This window comes from Aristolochia californica, unplaced genomic scaffold, assembly GCF_029961685.1.
Source record: "Aristolochia californica isolate CCGP_79_NKW_82.1479 unplaced genomic scaffold, dmAriCali1.0.hap1 SCAF_1, whole genome shotgun sequence".
Taxonomy (NCBI): domain Eukaryota; kingdom Viridiplantae; phylum Streptophyta; class Magnoliopsida; order Piperales; family Aristolochiaceae; genus Aristolochia; species Aristolochia californica.
In genome coordinates this window covers 2,608,091-2,623,396 of record NW_027181770.1, presented here as the reverse complement: position 1 = coordinate 2,623,396, position 15,306 = coordinate 2,608,091, and the positions used below count along the sequence as shown (strand labels likewise).

At 38.6% G+C, this 15,306-nt stretch overlaps 2 protein-coding genes across 3 annotated transcripts; both read left to right on the top strand.

Moving 5' to 3' along the window:
• Positions 1-56: 56 nt before the first annotated feature.
• LOC137940109 (probable leucine-rich repeat receptor-like serine/threonine-protein kinase At3g14840) lies at positions 57-7,339 on the top strand. Its single transcript, XM_068785062.1, has 22 exons — positions 57-111; positions 201-269; positions 361-432; positions 553-624; positions 897-968; positions 1,457-1,528; positions 1,617-1,688; positions 1,769-1,840; positions 1,937-2,008; positions 2,120-2,191; positions 2,277-2,342; positions 2,464-2,517; positions 2,591-2,626; positions 2,785-2,828; positions 4,045-4,424; positions 4,508-4,703; positions 4,805-4,951; positions 5,042-5,160; positions 5,284-5,494; positions 5,613-5,850; positions 6,149-6,299; positions 6,555-7,339. The coding sequence occupies exons 1-22, from the start codon at positions 68-70 to the stop codon at positions 6,945-6,947; spliced, it is 2,724 nt and encodes a 907-aa protein (XP_068641163.1). The 5' UTR covers positions 57-67; the 3' UTR covers positions 6,948-7,339.
• Positions 7,340-8,295: 956 nt separating this feature from the next.
• On the top strand, positions 8,296-14,749 carry LOC137939948 (probable leucine-rich repeat receptor-like serine/threonine-protein kinase At3g14840). Of its 2 annotated transcripts, XM_068784890.1 has the most exons (24): positions 8,314-8,593; positions 8,698-8,878; positions 9,156-9,227; positions 9,331-9,402; positions 9,476-9,547; positions 9,905-9,976; positions 10,201-10,272; positions 10,365-10,436; positions 10,546-10,617; positions 10,699-10,770; positions 10,868-10,939; positions 11,072-11,143; positions 11,252-11,317; positions 11,467-11,520; positions 11,606-11,647; positions 11,742-11,785; positions 11,950-12,329; positions 12,412-12,613; positions 12,696-12,836; positions 12,926-13,044; positions 13,140-13,350; positions 13,485-13,713; positions 13,903-14,053; positions 14,146-14,749. In XM_068784890.1, exons 1-24 carry the CDS (start codon positions 8,494-8,496, stop codon positions 14,530-14,532), a joined length of 3,027 nt encoding a protein of 1,008 aa, XP_068640991.1. In that variant the 5' UTR covers positions 8,314-8,493; the 3' UTR covers positions 14,533-14,749. The 2 variants fall into 2 exon arrangements, with proteins under 2 accessions (XP_068641067.1, XP_068640991.1); XM_068784966.1 differs by lacking the exons at positions 13,903-14,053; positions 14,146-14,749 and having other exon boundaries at positions 8,296-8,593; positions 13,516-13,624.
• The last annotated feature ends 557 nt before the right edge of the window (positions 14,750-15,306 follow it).

Below are 15,306 nucleotides of genomic sequence, written 5' to 3'. Positions count from 1 at the left end.
AGTAGCTGTAAGCGTATGTTTGTTTCTGTAATTTTACAGAGTTCTCAAGGGTCAGAATCTTCAAGGAATGCTCCCACCGGAGCTTGTCCAGCTGCCCTTTTTACAGGAAATGTACGCTACTCGCGCATGTTAGCTCAACTCGTGCATTTTAGTCTTCAAAACTTTTCCCGCTAATTTTAAATCTGGTCTTCTTTATGCAGTGATTTCACTCGCAACTTCCTGAACGGTACGATCCCTCCAGAATGGGGTTCCCTGCTCCTGGTGAACGTGTAAGCCTTTCCTTCAGTCAGCTTCGACAAATTCAAGCGTTTGCTTTTTTTTTTTATGTGATTTAGATTGAAATTGTCATTGCATTTGCAGCTCTCTCCTTGGCAACCGTTTATCAGGGTCCCTTCCAAAACAAATCGGGAACATAACTACTCTCAGGAATCTGTAAGCTTTCCTTTTCTCCTTTCTTCTTTTGTTCGTCATTCGTTTCAGTTCTTCTTAAGTATTGTCTGTTTCTATCTGCCTTTGTCAGCTTACTTATCTTAGTGATGTTGAATTCTTTAGGACACTGGAATCGAACCAGCTTTCCGGACATCTTCCTCCAGAGCTTGGGAATCTGGTCAATTTAGAGAGAATGTGAGATCGTAGTTTCTTATTTATAGGTTTTCATGCCGGAGACTTTTCCAAAATTTGATTTGTGCGTCAGTACGTTAGTTCGTGCCATAAAAATGCATGATATTTCCTTCTGTTTTTTCTTGGAGGCGGGACTTGCACAGCAGTGAGCATTTCTTGTTAGATTTTAGCAATCGTTTTACTTGCTTCCTGTTATTAATGTATATCTTTATTTTTTTGGTTCGTGGGAAGTTTGGTTTTACTGTGGTCATTGATGCTGTTTTTCTTGGTTGCAGTCTACTATCTTCGAATGAGTTTACAGGGGAGTTGCCTGAAACGTTTGCTAAGCTCACTGATCTGAAGGATTTGTAAGTGCTTTATTATGTATAACACATGTTTGCTAAGTATAAAAATCAAGATTTGGGTGAAGGAAGAGGAGAAAATTGAGAGAAAAGGAAAAAGTAGAAGAATTTTTTGAAGAATATGAAAAGGCTTAATTGGAAACTGTGCATGAATTCCAAAATTTCTTAAATAAGTGTTTTGAGTTGTAAATTATAAAAATACCCTATGCACTTAATAAATTTTAATCTTCTTATATCTCCCTAACTACACATCCTATATACATGAAAATTTAACCAATGATATAATTTAACATGCAAACAAGAATTACATAAAGAAAATTAACGACTAAAGCGATAAAATGACTAAAATCCCCCTGGATGTATTTTCTAACACTAAGCAATACTTTTCTGGCCTTGAGGCTGGAGTGTACGTACAACCATTTTTCTGTCTAATTCTTTTTGCTTATTTTCTACTAAATGTTTCGTGTGGAAATTGTTCGGCTTGATGAATGAAGTCGAATAAGTGACAACAACTTCACTGGAAAGATACCCGGTTTCATCCAGAATTGGACCAAGCTTCAAAAAGTGTAAGGATCTGCTTTAGGCAAAACAATTGGTTTTTCCTCTTAGGAGTTGTTGCAGTTAACCTGATTGTACTCATTAAACCAATTACAGAGCAATTCAAGCAAGTGGTCTTCGAGGTCCAATTCCTTCCGGAATTTCTCTTCTGACAAAAGTAACTGACATGTAAGGCAGTCTCCTTCTCTTCTCCCCCTCCTTGTCCCCTTTCTTTCTGTAATTTCTCATAGTAAGACCATTACTTGCAGGAGAATTAGTGACATAGATGGACCAGCGTCAGCTTTTCCACCTCTGAGTGAAATGAAAAGCATGAAAACCTTGTAAGTTGTTTATTTCTCTTCCTTTTCTAATGTTTAACAATATTTGTCGAGATTACAGCTAAATACTGAAGTGTTTGAATTTAATTCATGTTGAAGGATACTCAGGAACTGCAATCTTACAGGAAAAATTCCCGACTTTGTTGGTGAGATGATGAAAATGAAAACTTTGTAAGTTATATCTTTTAGTTAAGATTATTAGCCTCATTTTAATATCATCTGGAAAACCTTTAGGTAATAAAATGGAACCTGTTGATTCCCCTTTGTGATTTCTCTTGACAGAGATCTCAGCTTCAACAAGTTGACTGGGCAAATTCCACGTAACTTTGAGAACTTGGTAAAATCTGATTTTATGTAAGTGGCCAAATTTTAGTATTATGCTTTCTTCCTTGAGTGCAAATGATCACTCATTATGACCAAACCTACGTGTTTTTTTAAGGTATCTGACTAGCAATTTGCTGACTGGAACTGTACCAGAATGGATGCAGAGCAAAGGAGATAACATGTATTTCAGCTTCCCAGAACCCTCATGCTAATTGTGGATCTTCATTATATTGCATAATAGCGTTGATGAAGATACTTTCTTTTTACTACGTTATTTATTAAATTCACATGTTGGTTTGCAGTGATCTGTCTTACAATAACTTTGCAATTACGGGGAATTGTCAAGTTAAAAATGTGTAAGATTTACTATGCGGTCATGTTTCTTCTTGTTTTAAGTTCACAGTTACTAAGGATTAAATTATCTTTCAGGAACTTATTTGGCAGCTCTTCTACGGGAAATAACTCGTAAGCTTTCACTTGGCCACCCGGAAAATTGAACAACATATTTTTAAAGATAACAATCAAATTTGCGACTGTTTCACTTGTTTATTTTGGTATTTTATGGTACAGTTTTAATATGCTCTTATAATTTTCTTGACTCTTCCTTTGCCTTTTTTATGCAGAGTTGGACTAGTTCCTTGCTTGAAGAACATTCGTTGTGCAAAAAGTAAGTTATTTACTTTGGATTATTAGCAAGTATCTTTGGGACTCTTTTGTTGCAATTAAATTTTAGGGTTGTAGGACCATGTCTGGCCGTGAGCAAAAGAAATGGAGCTTATGTTAATAGGTGCATGCAATTGGCTTGAAGCTTCTTAAACTCTGTGCTTAGTAGGTTTCTCGTCAATTGATCAATTTGTTCATTTACAAACATTGATAACTCGTTTATATCAAGTATCATAAGCTTCTTTCAAAACTCGGCCTGGATAAACATGTGTTATGCACCTCGCCAATACTACCCAAAAGACCGGCCTGGTAGGTAGTGGAAAACTAAGTACTTAACCCCAAGACCATAACAATACTCCCCCCGTTATGAGCCGATGACCTCGGCGGCCCACTCTAGCGGACACTTTTTGGGTCTACCAGTAATTTTAATCCAGCCTCTAGGTCGCCCCCTCCGGGATTCGAACCCGCAACGTGGTGTCTGCTCTGATACTAAATGTTATGCACCTAGCCAATAATACCCAAAAGACCGGCCTGGTAGGTAGCGGAAAGCCAATTACTTAACCCCAGGATCATAACAATATGCTGACATTATTGCCATTAAAAGAAATATACCTCATCCAAAAAAAGGACTTTATGAAGTCCTTATGGTTATGTCCTATGGATCATTACCATTTTTAATTGCCATAATGACCATTTCTTTTCATTGCATGACATTTCCAAAGCTGTCACCACGGAAAAATTTGCTGTCAATTTATGGCAGTTATAGAAGCGCTCAGAATTTATGAGCTATAACATCTGTTGAAATTATACTAATTACTTGAAATTCTAGTTATTAACACAGGCAGGTTGCACAGCACAAATCTGCAAAAAAAGAAAAGAAAAAGTGACGTTATACAACTGATATGTTTCTTTTATGCTGATCAATGCTTTGAATGTTTGTGTCATATGATGCAAATATTTGTTCATTGAGTTGAATCTACTATTAATTTAATAACTTCAACTGCCTTTAAGTTTGCTAAGATTACATGCTAAGATTAGTTTAGTTTTGCCAACTTTCTGCTTGATATAAATACGCATGGTGGAGAAGAAATCGTAGATCAAGTCAGAGTGAAGTAATCCAATAAACTTCTTAAAGTGGTTTAATTTTTTTTCATTTGTTCATTATTCATGCTGTTTATTTTCCCATCAAACTGAGCTTTTCTTTGCTATCTCTGTGGCAGAACTTTTCTCGTTACATATAAATTGTGGGGGAAAAGAAGTGTCCACTAATGGAGACATATATGAAGCAGATGATCGAAATGGTAGTCCCTCAATATATTTTAGTAGTGGAAATAATAACTGGGCAATTAGCAACACGGGGAACTTTTTGGATGATGATGATGACTTAGACAACTATATTGCGATAGACAACATGAGTCTCCCCAAGAACGACTCTGATTTGTATAGAACAGCTCGTCTTTCTCCTCTATCCCTCACTTATTACGGGTTATGTCTGCTTAATGGAAACTACACTGTTAAACTCCACTTCGCAGAAATAATTTTCAGAAACGATAATACTTTCTCCAGCCTCGGAAGGCGTGTATTTGATGTTTACATTCAGGTAAAGCAATTTACAATTCGACTCTGACGCTCTAGATTTTCTTTTAAAGGATTCAGGCTTAATTGCAGAAAATGTTCCTATAGGGAAAATTGGAGTTGAAGGATTTCAACATCGAAGACGAAGCTGGAGGAGCTAGTAAGGCCATTTTCAAGACTTTTATTGCAGTTGTAACAAGTAACACTCTGGAAATTCGTTTCGTATGGGCTGGAAAAGGGACCACAGCTATACCTGTTAGAGGAACCTATGGTCCTCTCGTTTCAGCTATTTCGGTCAATCCTAGTAAGTTCAATATTTTTCTTTTCTTTTTCATTTTTAAATACTCTATTCCTCTTATATTGCATGTAAGAATGTGCATCGCGTAATTGTTTTTGTTTGGGCAGATTTTGTACCGCCTTCAGAAGATAGCAAGAAAGTATCTGTCATTGCTGTGACCGGAATTGTACTAGGAGGTTTATGCCTGATTTTTGTGGTTTTGGGCGTCCTATGGTGGAAAGGATGTCTGCGTCGAAAGCCCTTGGGGGATCCTGGTAAATTTTCTTTTTGTTGAAGAAAGAAAATAATAATAAAACAGCAGTTATTCATCACGTAATTTTCTGATGATGTTGATCATTGGACAGAGCTGAGAGGTCTGGATTTGCAAACTGGTTCCTTTACCTTAAGACAGATTAAAGCTGCCACTAACAACTTTGATATTGCAAACAAGGTCGGGGAAGGTGGTTTTGGACCTGTTTACAAGGTAATTTCTGCAAGCACCAAAAAAGAATAAGTAGGAACTCGATCAATTAAAGTCAAAACTTATTCTCTTTATGTTTTATCTTGTAGTTTCATTTTTTAAGCATTGCATATCATGCTAATGCAGGGCCTATTATCAGATGGAACTATAATTGCAGTAAAGCAGCTTTCTTCAAAATCAAAACAAGGAAACCGTGAATTTGTGAATGAGATAGGCATGATTTCTGCTCTGCAACACCAAAATCTTGTAAAGCTCTATGGATGTTGTACTGAAGGGAATCAGTTACTTTTAGTTTATGAATATATGGAAAACAACTGCCTTGCACGTGCCCTGTGGGGTAAGCTGAGTGATGATACTTTTTCTGAAAAGTCCTCTGTTCCATTATTTGTATAGGATTAGTAGAGTCAGCCGATGTTTCTATTGTTCTAGACATTTTCCATTTTCATGAATTGCAGGTCCAGAAGAAACACGACTGAAGTTGGACTGGCCAACAAGGTACAGAATATGCACTGGCATAGCAAGAGGTTTAGCTTATCTTCATGAAGAATCCAGGCTGAAAATTGTTCATCGAGACATCAAGACTACTAATGTTCTTCTTGACAAGTCTCTTAACCCTAAGATTTCCGACTTTGGTTTGGCTAAGCTCAATGATGAGGACAATTCTCACATTAGCACTCGGATTGCCGGAACCATGTAAGTTGCTTTACATGTCTTGGTCCTTCCTATTTTTCCATTCCAATTTTTGTTTTTAAAAAATGTTTTAGAGACGAGCATCAGTTACTGACATGTGGTAAACATACCAAAGATGTTTTTCTTGTTCATCACAAAAATCTTGAGCGTTATGACCTCTTTTAACACCATTTAGTACAAATGTTAGCAGGAACAGAGTAAGTTGACACAATCTGAGAGCAACTTAGATTCTTGTGAACAGTTAATGAAATCCAAGTGTTAACTAAATCCGCTAATAATAGAGAACTTTCTACTCCTGCAGTGGATATATGGCGCCCGAATATGCAATGCGAGGTTACCTGACTGACAAGGCAGATGTTTACAGCTTCGGAATTGTTGCTTTGGAGATAGTTAGTGGAAAGAGCAACACAAATTATAGGCCGAAGGAGGATTGTGTTTATCTATTGGATTGGGTAAAATTTATTTCTGCGAGAGCCTCTTTTCATGTAGTTCTCTTTCTAATTTTTCTTAAAAGCCTTCCATATTAGACAAAACCCAATTGATTAATTAAATTTATATTGGACCTTTGGAGTACAAGAGCAAGACGGAGTTTGGTCAGCTCATTGGGGCAGCCTGATTCTGAGTTAGAAATTACTGAATTCCTGCTAAGGAGAACATCAGCACAACCAAGTCACACTACTCACACCACTTAAATTTTTTTTTTATAGGTTTATGTTCTCAAAGAGCGAGGAGATCTGATGGAGCTCATTGATCCAAAGCTAGGATCAGATTTTGATGCTGCAGAGGTTATGGGGATGATTAATGTGGCAATCCAATGCACTAACGCTTCCCCAACACTTCGGCCTATCATGTCTGCAGTGGTGAGCACGCTTGAAGGCCGAACTGCAGTTCAAAAAGTGGTTTCAGACCCAAGTTCCTGCAGTGATGATCCGAGATATAGAGCAATGGTGGAACAGCATCAGCAGAACCACAAACATAGCCAAAGCCAGAGGCAGACGAATAGTATTTCCATTGATGAGCCATGGAGTGCTTCTTCTGTTCCTGGCGCTGATCTCTATCCAGTCAGTCTAGATTCGCAATACTGGAACAACCGAGACTAGAGCTCTGTATATTCTTTCCTCGTTCACACAACCAAATTAGGTATCTAATATTATCTTGTAATGTATCAAAGGATCTTTTATATCATTGTGTTGCAAATGAGGGAAATTGATGCCGACAGTTCCCAGTTTACAAGTGAAAACCCTTCTACAGACACACGCTTCTTCGCTTTCCGCTCTCTTCTGCTAGTGCTCGCTGTCAAAGCTTGGCTAATTTGCAGAAACAGGGGAGTGCAGTTAACCCAGCTGTCGCGACGTCGACGACACCCACGGCATCCAGAGGTGAGATCGGCAGCGGCAACCTTACTTGGGAAGATTGTTGTAAGGTGGAAAGCGAATCGGTTGGATCTTCTCCGAAAGACAAGATAAGCATTTTTTTTCCGGTAGTGCTGAGTATAAGAGAAACCTGTATTTTTTTTTCTAGTCGTTTACATTCCCCCTCAATGGCTTGCTTCGTCAGTAAGTATGCAGTGTTGATGCGTGCTTTCTTGAACCCTTCCGCGTTGCATCCGATCCCCGCCCGTGTCGCTGCTGAGTCCAGTACGAGTCTCTCCGTGTCCCGCCCACATCCGTCCAAGTCGCCCCCGTGTCAAGTCCGAGTCGCCTTCGCGTCCTGTCCGAGTCCCGGCCGTGTCCGGTCCGAGTCACTCCCATGTGGAAAAAGACAAATTTTCATGAAATATTTTGTATAGAAAAAAATACATTTGACCCATATTGACCTTTAATCATGTTACTTATTCAATAGATATTAGAAATACATGTCTCATGCATCAAAGGTTAACATACCCTATTAAAACCATGTCTACAACCGGTGTGCTGACCATTATTCTTTATATTGAACATTCAAATGACTAAGTAGCTAGACGTGGATCCCATACCCACAAAAAAAATGTGATTTTTTTATTTTAATAAAATAAAATATTATAAAATATTGGTTTTAGACCATTGATTCCAACAGCTAAAAGATTTAGTTTCATAAAATTTGAAATAAATATAAGAATACGATTATATATGGACGCTCATTACCGATGATTTCTCTGAGTTTTTGAGTCTTTGCCATGGCCTGGACATGCCCAAGGCACTTATATGGACTTTTGAGTTTTGAGTGTACTGAATGTTTTTCTTGACTACAACTGATCTGATTCCAGCCACAAATACTTCTCTTATATGCTCCAATCACGAATATCGCAAAAATCACGGTTGGCGAGACCATATGAATAGAAGCCAGTTTGGAAAACCGGGGGCGTTAACTATTTTGCCAAATCAAATTCTTTGAGACTTGCCGATGTTTCCAGTCAAAGAATGCCAGTAGTCATGGCAGACTCCTGGACCCAAACCAGTGAAAGTTTCACGATAAAATTTGACCCTGTAACGTTTCGACTTCCAACTGGCAACTTAAGCCGTAGGCGTCTAGCTGCATCTAGTTTCAAGTCCTGCCCCCTTTTCCAGAATTGCCAAAGAATGGAGACCTAACTCGTCTCTTGGTGTGTGGCATTTTAATTTTCAGCACAAGCTCAGCTCCAACTTCCGTCTTTCAAAGAGTTCAGGGATGCTGTTTCCGCGTTTCGTCATTCTGTTTGTTATCCATTTTATTTGCTCTGCGAGGCTCGGAAATGGAGCTACTCAGCGCACTCTCCATCCCGACGAGCGTAAGATATACATATGTGGATTTTTAGCAATCAGATCCTTCCGGTAGTACTGCTTCTGCTTCTCTCTGGGTTATTCTTTTTCAATTAATGAATGCCATGTTCAGATGCTGCGCTCCAAGTAATAGCTAATAAACTGGGAAAGAAGGATTGGAATTTTTCTGTGGATCCTTGCAGCCCATATCCCAATCCCAGTTGGGTTGTTCCTGGCACAAACAAGTTCAACAACAGTACTCTCTCATGCGACTGCACTTCTATAAACGATGGGTTTTGTCATATAACCAGCATGTAAGCTTCCCTAACTCCTCGCTCGGCAGTGGCCTGCGAGAATTGTTCGTCTTTTTTTTTTTCTTTCCTATCTTGCTCTGCTTAGTTACTGCTTATGTCAGCTTCTTCTTCTGATATATCTAATTACTGTGATTTTGGATTTAGATATTTACTGGATTGGGATATCTGTTTTCTAGTTTATATCTTATTGAATATTCAATTGGGTTCTATTGGATCTCGGGTTTTGGATAATATCCAAAATTTTCTGACCATAAATTGTCCAAATTTGGACATTCAGAGTTCTCAGGTCGCAAAATCTTACAGGGTTTCTTCCAGCAGAGCTAGCCAAGCTTCCCTTCCTCCAAGAGTTGTAAATTTACTCGACTCATTCTCGATTATAACATGCAACATTACATTTTGGTTCTCATGGCATATTAGTGTTTCAAATTATATATATTTGTCATATTCAACAGCGATTTAGCTCTCAACTTCGTCAACGGTACAATACCCCAAGAATGGGGGTCCCTGCGACGACTGGTGATCCTGTAAGTTTACTCCTAGCAAGCTTTCCATTAATTTCACCAGAGATCAGAACTAACCTTTGGGATGTTCATACAGATCACTCCATGTGAACCGTGGATCCGGAATGCTGCCAAAAGAAATTGGAAAAATTATTACTTTAGAACATCTGTAAGTCTTTTTTAGGTCTTCGAAAATCTACTTTCAATTGATTAATTACATAAAAAATGAAATAAGATACTTAAATTGAACCCTCAATCAAGAGTCAAAAATATCAATTAAGCAACTAGGTGGCTGATATGTTAGAAACGAAGGGGGAAGGCCACTCCTCCCTCAATGATAGGAACACTATTAATGGAAGGGGACCCTCCCCCTTTGTTGTCAGAGGAGGATGGAGGCCTCTCACCTATCTTGGCTGGGGGATTGGATATGTATTATTTTAATAAATATGTATTATTTTCCTGTAATTGGTCAATAAGACGATTAAGCTTAAATTGTTGACATTTAATCATGAATTGAAAATCTCAGGGGACTTGAAGCAAACGGATTTTCTGGACCTCTTCCTCCTGAGCTCGGTAGTCTGACCAATCTCAGTAAGATGTAAGAAGGAGACATCATTTCAGCTTACTGCACTCCTTCGTCCTTTAATCACTTCTGGTTTCTCGTGAAGACTGTCATTTCCTCTCCGAGACCTGAATCTCTCTCAACCTGGTTTCCATGATTCCCGCTTTTCGATATGGTTTAATATTTTGAGCTATTCGGGATGAGGTATTGTTCTTGAACTTACATATTTTAATCATTGAAACGGGTTTCTTCGGTCGCAGTGAGCTAGGCTCAAACGAGTTCACGGGGGAGTTGCCAGAAACATTCGCGAATCTCTCCAACATGAAGGAATTGTCAGTGGTCTTCCCTTTTTAAATTCGTTTTTTTAGTTCTTTTTATGTACCTGACACTGCCCGCGGAACTTGTGATATTCGATGCCCTGCAGGCGGATAAGTGATAACCACTTTACAGGAAAAATACCCAGCTTCATAACCAGTTGGACCAAGCTTGAGATACTGTAAGAGCTCTGCCTACTTGCTGCTGAACTGAACTGCTAATATTACTGACGTCTGCTGTATTGGGGTTCATGACTCGTTATTTTCTGTGTTCAAATCTCAATTTCACAGGCAGATTGAAGGAAGCGGTCTTGAGGGTCCAATACCGTCCGGCATTTCCAATTTGGCGGAATTAACTGAAATGTAAAAGCAGCGCAATAACTTCTTGTCTTTCTACACTTCTCCCTGTTGAAATAGTTAGAATCTATTTGTGTGGTGCTCCAGGAGAATTAGTGACATAAACGGACCGGCAACAGAAATTCAATTAATGAGGTCCGCGTCAAAGATGATAACACTGTGAGATCATCGCTTCTGGCATCTTCTTTTCTCATGTTTTATAGGTTCAGCAAGTGTGGATAATAATGGAGTGCTCATGTAGTTAATCATAATGCAGGGTCATGAGGAATTGCAATCTTACAGGGAACATCCCGGAGGATTACGAAGGAATGAAGGAGCTGAAACATTTGTATATCTACCTGACCAACTTCTTTCGCCACAAAATAAATGATCTGAAATTCTGAATGACTGCACTGCATGATCTTATCCATGTGCTGTGTCCTCTCAATCTTATGTTTTCTTCAATGTTTGATCTTGGCAGGGACCTCAGCTTCAACCACTTGACAGGCCAGATCCCAGATTCTTTTAGCAGATTGCTACGTTTGGAAAACATGTAACATAAACTAATTTCAGCATTTTTGGTCGTTTCCTTTTCGTTTAATTTCTTCAATAAATCCTGACGATCAGCTATTACAAAAAAAATTTGGGTTAAAACAAAAAGGTACCTAGGCAACAACATGATCACGGGACTGCTGCCGAACTGGATTGATCAGAAAAGAGCTTTCATGTACGTATTGTTTCTTGATTCTCGCTGCTGCCAGTTGTTATGTTTTCAATAAAACTTGCTGGCTAACTGTTCTGTCTCTTTTATATACTGAAAAAATTACTGCGTCGAGCTTCTTTTCCTAAATAATGTATTGCTTCTGTTGGAACCAGTGACCTTTCTTACAATAACTTTCCAAGCACAGTGCCTTGTCCGTTGAACAAACTGTAAGAATGGTTTGCGCACAGCTCTTTTGGTCGAACCTTTCTGTTTCTTATTTCTTACTCGATGACTTTACCATTCTCTGTTCAGGAACATATTTGGATTTGGAAGCTCCTCTACTGGGGACAACAAGTAATTAGCTTCTAATGTTTTTGCTACAATGAAATTTCAGTGATCTCCATTGGTTTTTTACATTTATAATTACATTTTTTTTTTTTTTTTGCAGAACTGAGAATGGTCCGTGCGCGAAGAACTTCGACTGTTCAAAGAGTGAGTATATCAAGTTAAGAAATATATATATGTGCTACAGCAGTTCGGGCTATCAGTAAAACCCTTATATTCCTTAAACTCTAAAGTGTAATCCTATGCATTTTTTAGTTTTTTTTCTTTTTTTGAACCTTCCTTTTGAATAAAACTTTTATTGTATGTGCTAGCTCGTTATTCCTTGCATATTAATTGCGGCGGTGAGGCTGTAGAAATCAACGGGACGAAATATGAAGCAGATCAGGGGAACGGAGATGCTTCATCATTTATACAAAGTGGAGACGGAACGTGGGCAGTCCGAACCACAGGGAACTTTATGTTCGATGAGGAATCCAATAACTTGTACACTGATCGAAACAAGTCGAGACTCTTCATGAAGGACCCTCGGCTGTACCTGACAGCCCGATTCTCTCCTCTTTCTCTCACTTATCATGGATTCTGTCTGGCAAAAGGGAGTTATAATGTTAAACTTCACTTCGCAGAAATAGTTTTCACCAACGATGATACCTATTTCAGCCTCGGAAAGCGTATATTTGACATATATGTTCAGGTGAGGCCATCGTAATCTCTCACACTACATTTAGTTCTAAATTTGTTTAGACCCGTCTCGTTAAAGATTAATTTCCCGACAGGGTAAGCTGGTAAAGAAGGATTTTAATATCGAAGCTGAAGCTGGTGGGGCAGGTAGAGAAAAAGTGCTTAACTTGACTGCAGTTGTAACGAGTAGGACACTGGAGATTCGTCTCATTTGGGCAGGGAAAGGAACGACTGCTGTCCCTGATAGAGGCACCTACGGTCCTGTTATATCAGCTATTTCCGTCCTCCCCGGCCCCGGTATATATCTTCTGTTTCTTCTCTCTCATATGAACCTTTCTGGTTCTCCACTATTCTCATCCCAATAAGAATTGTCAAACAGATATCAAGATTCCTTCGGAGAGAAAAGTATCTGCGGGTGCTATAATCGGAATTGTAATTGGAACTTCGTGTTTTATTTTCCTCTGCTTGGGCGTTCTTTGGTGGCAAGGGTGCCTTAGGAGATCATCCAAAATGGACCAGGGTAATGTAACACTCACAAGAGAGAAAACAGAGAAGAGATGTTTTTGACATATTTTAGGCTAATTTTCTTGCGTGCATCTTCTTGAGCAGAGCTAAGAGGTCTAGACCTGCAAACCGGCTCATTTACCTTGAGACAGATTAAAGCTGCCACGAACAACTTTAATGCTGCAAACAAGATCGGCGAAGGCGGTTTTGGACCTGTTTACAAGGTACTATTCTACATGGCTACCTAGAAAGGAAATTTATTTTTTTGACTGATCGAGTTCTTTCAACAGAAATCATTTACGTTTCATATCTAATGCAGGGTCTTTTATCAGATGGCACTTTAATTGCCGTCAAACAGCTCTCCGCAAAATCTAGACAAGGGAACCGTGAATTCTTAAACGAAATAGGCATGATTTCTGCGCTGCAACACCCAAATCTTGTAAAACTTTATGGGTGTTGTGTGGAAGGGAATCACTTGCTCTTAGTTTATGAATACATGGAAAATAATAGTCTCGCTCATGCTCTCTGGGGTAAGCTCTGTAGTATAAAATCTTTCTTCCAATGGTTTATCGGTATTTGTCATCGCACAGAAATAGCTATCTACTAAAGCATGTTAAACAGTTGCAAAGGTTTTGTCGACTGAATGTTTTACGGATCCCTTTAGTAATCAAGCTGAAACTGGACTGGAGGATCAGGCATAAGATTTGCATTGGAGTAGCGAGGGGTTTGGCCTTTCTCCATGAAGAATCAAAACTGAAAATCGTCCACAGAGACATCAAAGCCACCAACATACTCCTCGACAAAGATCTTAATGCTAAGATTTCTGACTTTGGTTTGGCAAAGCTTGATGAAGAAGAGTACTCCCACATCAGTACAAGAATAGCTGGAACCATGTAAATATTTCCACAATCTCGGTTTCTTTACTTTATTTTATTTTTCTTTCATAGCAAATAAGAGACAAGATTCTGATAATTCCATACTTCAAAGCGTCGATTGCATATCCACTGGTAAAAGGAAGAGAGAGATGGTGAAGGATAAAATAACCTGTGAGAGTATGACAAATCTTCATTTCTATCCCGCAGAGGCTATATGGCACCAGAATATGCTACGAGAGGTTACCTGACGGACAAAGCAGATGTCTACAGCTTTGGGGTCGTGGCATTGGAAATTGTCAGCGGGAGAGGCAATGCAGGTTACGCCTCGAAAGAGGAACAGTTGTATTTAGTGGACGAGGTACTCTTTTTCTTCTTTCTTATCCTCTGGCTAATATGTCGAGAAAGAGTAGCTCATTTTTCTTTTTTGTGTTTTTTATATGAGTACTGCAGGCTTTTATCTTGGAAAGAAGCGGAAATCTCATGGCGTTGGTCGATCCCAATCTTGGATCAGAATTCGACAAAGACGAGGCCATGGCGATGATTAAAGTGGGTCTTCTTTGCACCAATGCTACCTGGAGACTTCGGCCAAGCATGACGGCCGTAGTGAGCATGCTTCAGGGGCAGAGTGCCGCCGAGATACCCGCTTCCCACTTGGACCTTCCCGGTGACGATTTGGAAGCTGAAAGCACGAGTAATCGTTACGGGGATAGTGAGAACGAGAGCCCAAGCCAAAGCGAGACACTCATTACTTCGATGGTTCACTCGGTATCCTCCGCATCTACTTCTGAGCTCCATTCGCTCAACGTTGATTCCGGGTATTGGAATAAAAGACGATGAATTTGTTTTTCCTTGAGATCAAACTTTTCGATGTGAACTACAGATCTGCTTGCTCCCGTGGAGAATCAGGGGACAGGGCTCTCTCTCGATATATATATATATAGATATATATATATATATATATATATATTATATGAATCGGCTTCACCATGTAATGACTTCTGCTGATATTAGGATTATCCAATTTTGGTTTTCAAAATTACCATTTGTCGATCTACCAATAAACAAAAGGCCTTTATCTAGTCAATTCGAAATATGAAAGCCAACACATTTACTTTCTTATAGTGTTGTTTAGCGAGTTGGGACCCAATTTAATGCACAAAATGGATGTCATAACCTAGTGCTAATAAAGTTTGTAACATAATATTTAATTATATTATAATGTATTTCATAATTTTTAGAATATTACGCAATTAATTTTGTATTTATTTTCATATTATGTTCGACAATTGGTACAAAGTATGCTCATTTATTTACATTATGCACAATTTGTACTTTTATTATGTTCGTATTATGGTAATCTTAGTTTCACATTATTCTCAAATTATGCTTATGTTTGATTTAGTAATGTTCATGATATTATTCCCTAAATCTGAATGCTCCCCTCTCATATTAAAATGATATTTGATTAACATAATTTTTTAACTTTAGTTAGGGTATTTAATTTTTTTTTAATTTCAAAACACTTTTCACGTGAACGTTTATATCTTTTTATTTAAAAATGAAGATAAACGTTTTTCCACCATACGAATAATAAAAAAAAGTTGTTTAATT